The sequence below is a fragment of the Glycine soja genome, chromosome 5 (genome assembly GCF_004193775.1).
Source record: "Glycine soja cultivar W05 chromosome 5, ASM419377v2, whole genome shotgun sequence".
Lineage (NCBI taxonomy): Eukaryota > Viridiplantae > Streptophyta > Magnoliopsida > Fabales > Fabaceae > Glycine > Glycine soja.
Window position 1 is genome coordinate 32,915,267 of NC_041006.1, and position 12,868 is coordinate 32,928,134.

Here is a 12,868-nt window from a genome sequence, read left to right on the forward strand (position 1 = left end):
CTCCAGCGCTGACGATGCTCTGTGGAGTGTTAGGGCGATGATTCGATGGCGAGGCTCGCGCAATCTCGCGGTTGGTACCCTCCAAACAAGTGTCTTCTACGAATTCATCTCCGGTGAAGCTACCATCAAATTCCTGTTCGTCCGACGTATCACCGTAATAGCTTCGTTTGCTGTGATGTTCGCATGTCGTTGACCCGCATTCCTCAGCAACGTAGACCTTGAAGGTGTCGCCGTCGACGTGAACATCGATGACGTGCGTGATCGTTGGCGGCCATGGGGTCCTTATAAGGACTCGTGCCCTATCCACTCGTCTTTTAGTCTCAACATCATCATCTACATCCACCATGTCTCCCATGGTTCCCACGATCTGCCTGATATGATTCTTATCCCAGACTTGCAATGGAATACCCCAACAGTGGATCCACACCATCCTGTTTCCGATGTAGAGGTTTGGCTTCCATTTCTCCAGTGAGTAGAAAGGAGAACCATGCATTCCCCCGTTCATGATTCGTTCAGCCACAGCTTCATTCATTCCAGTTAACAGGACTTGATCATCCCCCAAGTATCGCGGAGTTAAATCCAGTCCTAGCTCCCATCTCAGCTCCTCTTCCAACACTTCGAACCTGGCAGGGTTAGATAATCGTCCAACCCATGCGTCTTCTAACCACTGAGTTTCTTCTTTCTTCACACGTAAATGTACAGAGGAGGTGCTAGTATTGTGTCGTGAAGAAGGTTGCTTTTGTTCATGTTTTCGTGGCTGCTTGTCATTTTTCTCCCTCACCACATCCGCGTACGAGAGTGCTGGTCTCTGGGGTTGCTGCATGTTTCGTTGAACACGTATGGTCATGTCTCCTCTGTCGGTCTTTATCTGTCTACCTCTGTTCTCATATGTTCGTCTCGCTCGATTATACTTAGGAACGTTGACGAAGAGCTTCAATCCTCCAATGACACTATTATCTAGCTTCCTTGCCATTTGTTGAACATCACTGACCCCCTTAAATCGAACAAAACCATATCTTCTTCCATTGTAGTTCCTTCGATTGGGTATGAAGACTTCTCTTACATCTCCTCATCGTTTGAAATGCTGCCAAAGATCCTTCTCTGTGATTTTTTTTTTTGATCAGCAAAAATATTAATATATTGATAGAAGTACCAGAGGTACTAAAAATACAAAAAGTTAGGTCCATACTCATGGTTCCAAAATAAAACTAATTTAGTTTGAAAAGGAACCATAGTATGGCTACAAATAAGGTAACTAATATCTGCTACAGCTCCTACTGTGAGCTATTGAATCTAATACATAAATCCCTCTCTGATGTGAGTTGACCATTGGTTAAAGTGAAGTTTGAAATCTTTGTCCAAATTAGTGAGCCATGTCCAAGCTAAAAATACTGCATCGTCAACAAGCCTGCTACCATTAAACGAATCGTTGGAGAAAATAATTTTGTTCCTCATCTTCCATATAGACCAAACAACAGCCATCCACCAACTTTGCCACCGGCCTCTTCTTATACCTTCCACTTGCACAAAAGAATGTTGCAGAAAATGCTGTACTGGATTGGAAGGGAACACACAGCTGATATTCAACCAAGATAGTCTCCCACCAAATAGGCCGAATCTTTGTGCAGTGGAAAAATAGGTGGGAAACTTCCTCATCCATTCCTCCACAGAAAGGGCATGATGCATCCATGATTTGCACTTGCCTTCTTTGCAGATTACTTTTTGTTGGCAATCTGTCTTGAAATAGTCTCCATGCGAATATAGCTATTTTACTGGGAATCTTCAGTTTCCATAATTCCACAAAGACTTGGTCCTTACTTGCAATTGATCCTCCTTCCCTTAACATGTGATATGCAAAATGAGATGAGTAGATACCTGAAGGGTGTCTAGTCCAAACCCAACCATCTTCACCTTGATGCTGGATGATCTTTCCTTCTACCTCTCCAAGGAAGTTGACAGCCAACTCTACTTCACTGTCAAACAGATTTCTCCTCCAAGTAAAATGCCACTCCCACCCATTATCTTTGTGTTGACCCATCTGACTTATAGTGTGATGTTGCTGCAGTGAAATGAGGTAAAGCCTAGAATACTTTTCTGCTAGTGATGCATCCTGGCTTATCTATCTATCCTCCCAAAAATTAATTTTATGACTAGCACCAACCTTCCATCTAAAACCTTCTTGAATGGTCCTTCCTTGGTATGATTGACAGATGACCCTTTTTAAGTCCCTCCACCATAATGACTGGCTGGCAGCCCTATCCCCTTCCTCCAATCCCCTCCACCCTCTATATTTAGACTCCACTACTTTAATCCAAAGCTCCTGATGATGGTTTAAGAGATGCCACTTCCATTTGCCTAACAAGGCAATATTAAAAGCTTTGACATCCTTAATACCAAGCCCTCCTCTTTCTTTTGGTAAGCAAACTTTCTCCCAGCTTATCCAAGCAATCTTCTTTTGATCATGCCCGCCTCCCCAAAGGAATCTACGCTGGATCTTAACTAATTTGGCAACCACTGATTGAGGTATCCTGAAAAAAGAAAAAAAAATAGATAGGAATGGATGTTAGTACGGATTGAATCAGTGTCACTCTCCCCCCGAATGAGATATGCCTTTGTTTCCATTTTGAGAGTTTTCTCTCGCATTTGTGAATAATAGAATCCCACATCCTACCCCGCCTCGGATTGGCCCCGATGGGAATACCCAGATAAACAAAAGGAAAAGCCATCAGGCTACAGTTCAAATGTTTGGCCGCAAGTTGCTTCCATTGAGCTGATACTCCAAAAGCACCAAAAGAGCTCTTAGCAAAATTAATCTTCAATCCTGATACCAACTCAAAAGACCTTAGCATAACCTTTATTGCTTCGACATTCTCCATACAAGCTTCACCGAAAAAGATGGTGTCATCCGCATACTGCAAGATGCTGATAGGCACATTGTTAGCACCAACCAAATAGCCTTTGTACAGGTTTTCCTCCAAAGCCATCCTCATCAACCCATTCAAACCTTTTGTGACAATATTAAAAAGAAAGGGTGCTAATGGATCCCCTTGCCGTAGGCTCCTTTGAGGTAAAAATTTTGAAGTCGGACTTTCATTCACCAAAACAGAAATAGAGGCGGATTTAACACATCCTTCAATCCACTTGACCCATTGCGGACTAAAACCTGTTCTCTTCAACATATAGAACAAAAAGCTCCAAGATACCGAATCATATGCCTTTTCAAAATCGACTTTGAACACAAGGCATGATCGATTGCTCCTCTTAGCTTCATCAATTACCTCGTTTGCTATGATTACACTATGAAGAAGCTGTCTCCCTTCAATGAAGGCAGATTGGGACTCATTAATGATAGAAGACATCACCTTCTTCAATCTCTTAGCCAACAATTTAGCAACTATCTTATACATGCACCCAATAAGAGATATGGGTCTGTAATCGTTTAGAATTTGGGGGTCAGGCACCTTTGGGATTAACGCTAGGAAAGACGCGTTACAACCCCTAGGGAACACTCCATTTGCATGAAACTCATCCAAAAAGCGAAGCACATCAGGCTTAAGTAGCTCCCAGAATTGCTTTATAAATTTGAAATTGAAGCCATCCGGCCCTGGGCTTCTTTGACTCCCGCAGTCCCAAATAGCTTCCTTAATTTCCTCCTCCTGAAAAGGGGCCACCAGAATATTGTTTTGATGCTGACTAATAGTCTGAAAAGAGATACCATCCAATGTAGGTCTGCTGAATACCGGTTCTTGAAATCTTTGAGAGAAAAAATTCCTGACTTCCTCCTTCACCTTCTGCGGCTCATCATACCAAGCCCCATCAATTCTGACCCCTTTAATATAATTATTTCTGCGGTGAGCATTCATCAAGAGGTGAAAGTAACGTGAATTACAATCGCCCTCCTTAATCCACCTAGCCCTTGCTTTCTGTCTCAGCAACGATTCATGAGCATTTGCTGCTGCCCATAGAGCTTCTTGTAAGTTCTTTCTCTTAATATCCTCTTGGAAAGATAGCTGCCTCTGACTTGAATTTTTCTCCAGCTTATTTAATTCAGACTCGATCATTTTAATTTTTTTGAAGGTGTCACCATACTCTTCCTTGTTCCAAGTCTTCACCCTCAGTTTTAATTTCTTAAATTTTTCCTTGAGCACAAAACCTCCCCAGCCTGGTTGCAATTGAGAATTCCAGCATTGGTGAACTATTTTCTTAAAGGAGTTATCCGAGAGCCAACAATCCAAGACCTTAAATGGTTGAGGGCCCCAATCAACTGCCTTTGATCGAAGAAGAATTGGGCAATGATCTGAAAAGTTCTTAGCAAGCGTAATTTGGACACTTGCAGGCCATCTATTCAGCCATTCCGGGGAAACCAAACACCTGTCCAGCCTACTCCTAGAGGCACCATTTGGCCTGATCCAGGTAAACTTCCTGCCCAGCCAAGGAACCTCGAGCATCTCCAATTCGTGAATCCAATCATTGAATTCATACTGCTGTCAATGAAAGTCCTTTGGCTGCTACCAAATCTTTCTTCAGGGTCTCTAATTGAGTTAAAGTCACCCAATATACACCATAACCCCCCTGCTGCTGCTTCTTTTAGATGTTTGACTGCCTCCCATAACGATCTCTTACCATGAATGTCACATGGTGAGTAAATCGTACTTATGTTGATCTGTTGAGCCTCTCTAATCAATTCCCCTTCCAAAAAAATGAATCCATTACCAATAACTTTCCTCTGAAGTCTGAATGATTTTTCACACCACATACACAAAATACCCCCTGCTGAATTAATAGCAGGCTGCATCTCCCATGACACCTCTGCATCCCCCCAAATCGCCTGACACATGGCTTTGTCTATGAATTCTTTCTTCGTTTCTTGAAGACAGATCATATCTGGTCCCTCCAATTTTCTGAACCTTCTTATTGCTGCCCACTTTATGCCCCTCCCCAGTCCCCTTACATTATATGAGAGAATATTCATTAAAACCTTGTGCTGACACCCCTCTTCTCTGCCTCTAGTCTATCTCTTTCTTCCATCTTCATGAGTTGATCAATGATTACTTGCTGCTCCTCCACTCCTGAGACTCCCAGTTGCTTTGCCTTGCTCCATATGTTCAGTGCCTCTTGATGTTGCTGATTATGGGGCTCTGGATTGGCACCTCCCTCTCCATTATTTTGAATTACATCATTTGCATGGGTTAACTCCACGAAATCTAATTCCTTCTGCTGAATCCCTTCTTGTGTGCATTGTAATTCCCTCTGCTGAACCCCTTCTTGTGTGCATTGTGTCATTAGGTTAGGTCCAATGATTTCAGTCATAGGTATTGGAGCATGATGACCCACAAGGAATTTCTTTTGACCCCTCCTTTTTCTAGAATACACCAGCCAGCCACTTTCTGTTAGAGCTTTATTATTTTGTGAATTGAGGCTCGTATTACCAGCAGTCTCATAGGGGGTGTACTGTGTAAATTGCTTGTTTGCTAAGCTGAGGCCCATTCCTTTATTTGGGCCTTTATTTACCCCACTATTCAGCCCCGAATGTGACCCACCCACCATAATATCTGCAGTTTGAAATATTGTGGGGTTACCGCCACGTGGTGACCAAGTGTCACCAATTCGTGGCTCAGTGAACCCTTCCCCATGGCTACTTACTCCTCTTCCCTCCCCCCTGTCCCCATTACCATTTTCGTGAAAAGTTTGAGGCTCTGTCCCTTTGTTAGGAGAACCTATGCCCTGATGGCGCCTGCTGTCGTCTACCCCATGGCAGTTGTCGGTGACCGTTGGGGCCTTCTTTGGGATATCCAGCATTCTGCCATCAATCTGATGGTCTAAAGCGCTGAGAATGGACCGGTCCTCTTCATTACCCAGTGGGTCTTAGTAATTATTGTGACCGCTGGGTAATGCGTTTGTCCGGTGGTCGTCAAGTGGCAAGTTCTCCGGCAGCTTCTCCGACTGATACGGCATGACTTCGAGGTTGTTCGTCCTAGCGGAAACTGGAGTGGCGCAGTCGAGATGGGTATCGTCGGAGTCAATTTCCTCCGACGATCCCCCCACGCTTCTATTCGGGCCATATCGGCTACAACAACCACCCCCACACTCCTCTGCTACATGCACCTTAAAGGTTTCTTCATCAATGACGACGTCAATGGTATGTTGTATATTCGGCGCCCACAAAGTCTTAATAAGCACCCTAGCTCGGTCTAGCTGCCGTTTGTCCTCCGCCTCATCATCCATGTCAACGAAGTCCCCCACAGTCGCCGTGATCTGTCGAAAGTGTTTCGAGCTCCACGCTTGGAGTGGTAATCCCCAAACGTACACCCAGGTGAGTCTACATCCCACTCACACTTTCGGATTCCATTTTTCCAATGAGTGGAAAAATGGTGAACCTCCATCTGAATCTGCATTCGTCACTTGTTCTGCAACGTCGTCTGTAATCCCATGAAGGAGAACCATGTCGTCTCCTATGTATCTGGGCTGTAAATCCAACCCCGTCAGCCACCATAACTTGTCCTCTACTCTCTCAAATAGGGCCGGATTTTGTAATCTCCCTACCCATGCATCCTTTAACCATTTAGTGTCATCCTTTCCGAGCTCTATGTGGACCAACGAGGAAGAAGATCCACGACTGTGACCATGGGTGTTGATAACCATTTGACTTTTCGGGACCCAGTTAGTTTGTGTCAGCGCTTCCAAGTAAGATGTTGGTGTTGGCTGTTGAGCGTATCTAGCGCGGTCATCCACTATATTGATCTTCTCGTGATGGCTCTGCTGCTTTCCGCCATTTTCCTTCCTCCTTAGCTGCTCCCGTTCATACTTGGGGATGTTGACAAATAACTTCAACCCGCCAATAACAACCTTATCCAACTGCCTCGCGGTGTATTATGCATCTCGTATCCCCTTAAACCTAACAAATCCGTACCTCATGCCCGTATTGTTCCTGCGTTTTGCTATGAACACTTCTCTAACATCCCCCCATTTCTTAAAATGATACCATAGCTCCCTTTCTGTTATGTCATCTCCAAATCGGGTGAAGTAGAAGGACGTAATTTCCTGGTTGTCTCTCCAGTTTGACGCGGCGTTGTGTTGCGAGGCTTTTCCGGTGTTTCCTGTGTATTCCCTTCGGGTTGCATCCCTATGGCGGTCTCTATCACTCTGATATTCCTTGCCTCTAAACCTATCTCTCCCCTCCCCAGTGTTTCTCTCTCTATTGCATGCTTTTATTTTCCTTCTCTGTGATATCATCCGTGAATCTCGTGAAGTAAAATGAAGAGATATCTGGGTGATCTCTCCAATTTACAGCAACTACACTCTGTCGTACTGTTCCTCTTGTCTCAGCATACCTCACATGGGGTTTGTTTCTGAGGCTCACACGATTTCTCACACCTCTCTTGGCTCTACTCGTCACTCGTACCCACCTTGTGTCTCTCTCGAGACATTCCTCTCGTTCTTCTCTCTCTCCTCTCTCTCTCCCATCTCTCATGTAGTTAGCATATTCAGTCTCTAGCATAGGGTCATCATCTTGTGGTGTTGGCCTTGTCTGAGATTTGCGATTAATATTGGATGCAATCCCCTTCTGAGAAGTGCCCTGCATATGATGACTTTGCATGCTGCTCATTTCTTTTTCCAGCAGAACTTCAGTAGGATTCTGGCCCGTGTGTTTTTTCTTTTTGAACCACCTCTGCCTTAAGTACACCTTACATGTGCTTTGCAAACCTCCCTTGCTACTTTTTGGAGAGAAGCCTAACTGTTGAATGGGCTGAGTGGGGGTACAAATAGTTGGCCCTATCTCTTGATGAGGCCCAAACCTGTTTTCAGTATTCATTTGTGGTTCCTCACACGTTGCTATTTCAAGTGGGGTCACATGAGGTCTGTTTTGAATTGAAAGGCTATCTCCTTGCCTGTCACGTGGATTAAATGGGATGTGGTTTACTGCCACGTCATCCCTTGCTTCCCCCTCACGTGGCTCGTTATCTGCTACCCTATGAGTCTTTACCTCGGCGCAGCACCCTTCCTTTCCACTTTTTCCGTTTTCATGTTTAATCTTCGACTTTTTCGCAGGGGTAGCATTCCCGATAGTCTGCTTCACTCCTTGTTTGGTTAGCAAGACGCAATGGCAGGTTTCCGTTGGCTGTGAAGCTGCAGATGTCGTCTGACCACGTGATGCATCCGAGGACCGCGAGGTACTCCTTTTACCTGGTGTGGAAAGATGATCGCGTTGACTGTCGGATAATAGATAAGTCTGTGGGTTGTCGTCGTCGACAATGGATGATGTCGCCACCAATTGTGGTCCTGTGATCGTCGGCACCGTCGCAAGACAACCTTCCTCCTCCAAGCTAGGACCGTTCGCCGACCTCGGGGTAGAGCTCCCGAAGTAACTTTCGTCGGAGCTAATCTCCTCCGACGACCTGTCAAGGCTACGTCGACTACCGCGGTAACCATGGCTGCCGCCACCGCACTCCTCCACTACAAACACGTTAAACTGTTCATCTCCTATATGAACCTTGACAGTGTGTTTGATTGGCGGATTCCATGGGGTCTTTACGAGCACCCTGGCCCTATCCAACCTACGCTTCTCTTCAGCGTCATCGTCCATATCCACCATATCCCCCGTGGCTGCTACTATCTGTTGAATGTGTTTCACAGCCCAGGCCTGGAGCGGGATACCCCAGACTTAGACCCATGTTAATCTGAGACCAGAGCGTATGTTTGGATTCCATTTCTCCAAAGAATTGAACAGCGTTGCACCTCCTTGTTTTCCGCCATTAATGAGTTGCTCTGCTCCAACGTCCGTGAGTCCCAGTAGCAGGACTAGGTCATCCCCTATATACTTGGGTGATATATCCATGCCTGTCTCCCATAGGAGTTCCTCCTCCAATCTGTCAAACATGGCAGGGTTTTTTAACCTCCCTACCCAGGCGTCCTTCACCCACTCGTGATCTTCGGGTCTAACGTCGAGAACAATAGAGGACTTGGATAACTCTTGTCGTTGGTTATGGTTGGTGAAGAGCATCTTTTGTCCCTGAGTTCTGATTTTCCTTTTCAAAGCTGCAGCGTATGAACCCGGTTTTATGTGGGATTGTTGTGGAACTTGATCAACTTCGCTTTGGTTCTTGGCAGCATGAAACCGTGCTTGGTTTTCTGGATCCCCACTTCTCGTCTTCTCCCTACCATACTTTGGAATATTGACATGGAGTTTCAAGCCTCCAATGACAATTCTGTCTAGCTGTTTTGCCAGCAAATGGGTATCGTTAACCCCTTTGAACCTAACAAAACCATACCGCCTTCCGTTATAGTTCCTCCTTTTGGGAATGAAAATTTCCCTCACATCCCCCCACTTCTTGAAGTAATGCCATAGCTCCTTCTCCGAGATGTCATTTGAGAAACGAGTGAAATAAAAGGATGAAATATCCCGGTGGTCCCTCCAGTTTGAAATGGCGAGTTTCTGATTTCCATCTTTGTTCCTTGGGTAAACCCGTCGGGGTTCCTCCCTGAAGGTCACTCTTTGTCTCTCTATCGCTGGATAACTAAGCCTAGCCCTGTCTCTCTCCCACCCCGTGTTTCTCTCTCTCGCTGTCTCTCTCTCTCTCTTTCTCTTTCTCTCTCATCGCATTCTAGCCTTAAAGCTAAATGAGAGCACCAGAAAATACACCTTTATTATTGTTATAACTTATAACTATATTGTTATCCTTTCATAATGTGTTTTTCCTCCCCATCATTGAGTTCTTTTTATATCATGTATGAAGATAATGACGATTCAAGCTTTTCTGCTATTTGTTTTGTAGTGTTGAGAATTTTTATTTATAGGCCATATTCCCTTGTGGATATTAGTCTATTCTTACTAGTGAGCAAATGATTGGGAATATAGAATATATCGCAAGTGTCTGTGATGAGAATCCGATGTAAATCCTTTTCTATTGCTATGTATTACTTTTGAATTGCTTCTATTTTGCTTTTGTTTTTGGCTCCTTACTCCTTAAGAGGCTACATAACTATGGGCGAGGGGGACCCTTGAGGGTAGGGTGGGTATTGTGAACAGTTACTTGCACCTTAGATGGCATGAATCACTGCCACCTTATTCTTGTTTACCTGGTAGCACATCTTTCCTAGTAGTCAATATATTCTTGGATATTAAAATTTTCTGTTGAAATTGTGGGAATTTATATATAAAGGGGGGAAAAAGAAGAGGATAAAGACTAAATATTTTGAGATTATGATATTCATCAAACCTTGAGTACTAACAATTATTTATACTAATCATTATCCTAATGAGGTCAGTAGGTAGTTGTTTATTAACCACTAACCAGATAAGTGGTTAATGTTCCTAAATTTGAAATATTTTTACCAATAATTATTTGATGGTAATTTTCCTAATATTTTTTGGAGAATAGTTGTAGCAATCGGATGCTAGTCATTTATAAATTTTATCTTGTTTCAAATTATAATTTTAAGAGTGACTAAATTCTTCTGCTAAGTTGAAGCTTAAAGCTTGTATGTAGTTTAAATTACACCAGCTTTCTCCTTTGGTGTGTTTGATTGCTGACCATTCTGCTCCTGAAAGTGCAGACTCAACAAGAGACAACTTCCTCCAAATTTTTGAAAGGAAGATGGAGGAAAGACATAGACAATTAAGAGAAAGTGGTAAGCATCTAATTAAATCTTTCTACATTAATGTTGCCACAAGAGTACTTACGATATTTCTGAGTGGTTCTTTGTTGATTCATCTGCTGTGACTTTTGAGGCTAATTGATGTGCTTCATTTCTATTTGATATGCTGTTTGAAGGTCGTGAGCTAGCTGTTTCTTGGGCTCTATGTGCTGTCTGTCTTGTTGGCCATTTCTCTCATTTCTTTGCAGCAAAGGCACCATGGATCCATGTATTTCATTCCATTGGGTTTCATCTTTCCTTGTCTTTGTTTACGTTGCTTGGTCCTGGCCGCCAACTTATCCTTGATGGCTTAAAAAGCCTTCTTAAAAGGACGCCAAATATGAACACCTTAGTTGGTCTCGGGGCTTTATCATCATTTACAGTCAGTTCATTTGCTGCCTTGCTGCCAAGATTGGTAAAATGCCTTTTTGGAGTTTGTTATCTCCAACCTGTAATTTTGGATTCAATTAGTTGCTGGCTACACTTAGTTACACATTTATCTACTTTGGTTGAATATTGTTCTATACTTCTATTCATCTTATTCTCATATAAGAAAAAGAATAACATTTATATTACATGGAGTGGTTGGAGTCCCTCTCATTTGACAGTCATAAGTGGAAACCAACTGTTGGTTAGCGTAGATGAACAGCATGTGCTTGCTTGTACATATTAACTAGAAGCTAGAAAGTATATTTGTTTTGTGAAATTATGCAATTGGATTGTGATAATGTATGTAAATATAAATTTAATTGTGTTAAATGATCTTTTTTAATGTTTTTGCAGGGTTGGAAGGCCTTCTTCGAGGAACCAATTATGCTAATTGCATTTGTTTTGTTAGGAAGGAATCTTGAACAGAGAGCTAAGATTAAAGCAACCAGTGATATGACAGGACTTCTTAGTTTATTACCACCAAAAGCTCGCCTTCTTTTGAACAATAGGGAAACAGAGGTTGGCTCGGTTGTTGAAGTTCCTTCTGACAGTCTTTCTGTTGGAGACCAAATTATTGTATTACCTGGAGTAAGTAATATGAGAATCTACATATTATCGGATACAACCCCCTAGCTCTTTCACCCTTTTCTAGTTTCAGAAGAAGCTTTAGTTGTGTATTCTTTCCAAATGGATGTTTTTAATAGTGTAATTTTGGATGATAAAAGTATCAAGTGAACTATTGAAAAGAAATACCGTAATAATGATACACATTTTGTCCACTATTGGGGAAAGGTGGAAAGAGGCATTGCCCATATTTTATTTTCAAATTTGCAAACTATGATGATGTTTGTGCTGCAAAACCATTGCTGACAGCATTTTAAAGTTTGAACCCACTCTTCTTAGATTTTGATGAGTAATATGCATAAAATACTTGTCACAGCTATGTAGCTATTCCTTTTAACCCATATATCCTTTTCCCTAGGATCGTATTCCAGCTGATGGAATTGTGAGATCTGGTAGAAGCACTGTAGACGAATCAAGTTTTACTGGTGAACCACTGCCTGTAACAAAAGTAGCCGGGGTACTTTCTATCTCAACATATTCTCTTACAATTTGAGATTTATTTGACACAGCTTGTATCTTTTATTGGTTCCTCTGAGCACTTGCGGATGCTGTGATCTATGATTCTAAGTTCATCAGTGCATTGTGTGCAGTTTATCAATCAAACAGGAAAACCATTTTACTTCTTAATTCATGTTGGGCAGACTTCATTTTATGTAGATATATGATTGACCCCTTCACGTTTCTGTACCCATGACAGTACGGGACAGTTGATTTTAGTGACTGATTGATGGTCTTTATTTCTGCAGAGTGAGGTAGCAGCTGGGAGTATAAATCTTAATGGAACTCTTACAATGGAAGTGCAGAGACCAGGTGGTGAGACTGCTATGGCAAACATTGTTCGTCTAGTTGAAGAGGCACAAAGTAGGGAAGCTCCTGTACAGCGGTTGGCTGACAAGGTTCTCCTACTGAATCTTTTATTAATTTATAGCTAGTTTTGTTTTGTTTCTACATCAAGTGGTTTAGCTAGTTGCTAAAGTTAGTTTCTGCAAATAGTGATGCAGATATACAGAATTAGCATTGTAATTGATGCTCTCTTCTGGATTGGAAGAATATCCAGTCTTGATAAATAAGATGTAAAGCTTGAAGTCTGTGCGGGATTTGTTCTGTTTTTTGGGGGGATGGAGTTGTTCTAGGTGACCTTTCTAGGGGGGTCAAAGCATCCTATTCCTCCTGTTAAGGA

The 12,868-nt window shown here is 42.8% G+C and overlaps 1 protein-coding gene across 1 annotated transcript in view; it reads left to right on the forward strand.

Annotated features, from left to right (window-relative positions):
- Positions 1-12,868, forward strand: part of LOC114412563 (copper-transporting ATPase PAA1, chloroplastic-like) — a 38,328-nt gene that overhangs the window by 12,906 nt on the left and 12,554 nt on the right. The window contains exons 4-8 of the mRNA XM_028376493.1: positions 10,555-10,629; positions 10,773-11,050; positions 11,419-11,652; positions 12,047-12,145; positions 12,435-12,584. Coding sequence (XP_028232294.1) covers positions 10,555-10,629; positions 10,773-11,050; positions 11,419-11,652; positions 12,047-12,145; positions 12,435-12,584 — 836 coding nt within the window. The remainder of the gene's footprint in view (positions 1-10,554; positions 10,630-10,772; positions 11,051-11,418; positions 11,653-12,046; positions 12,146-12,434; positions 12,585-12,868) is intronic.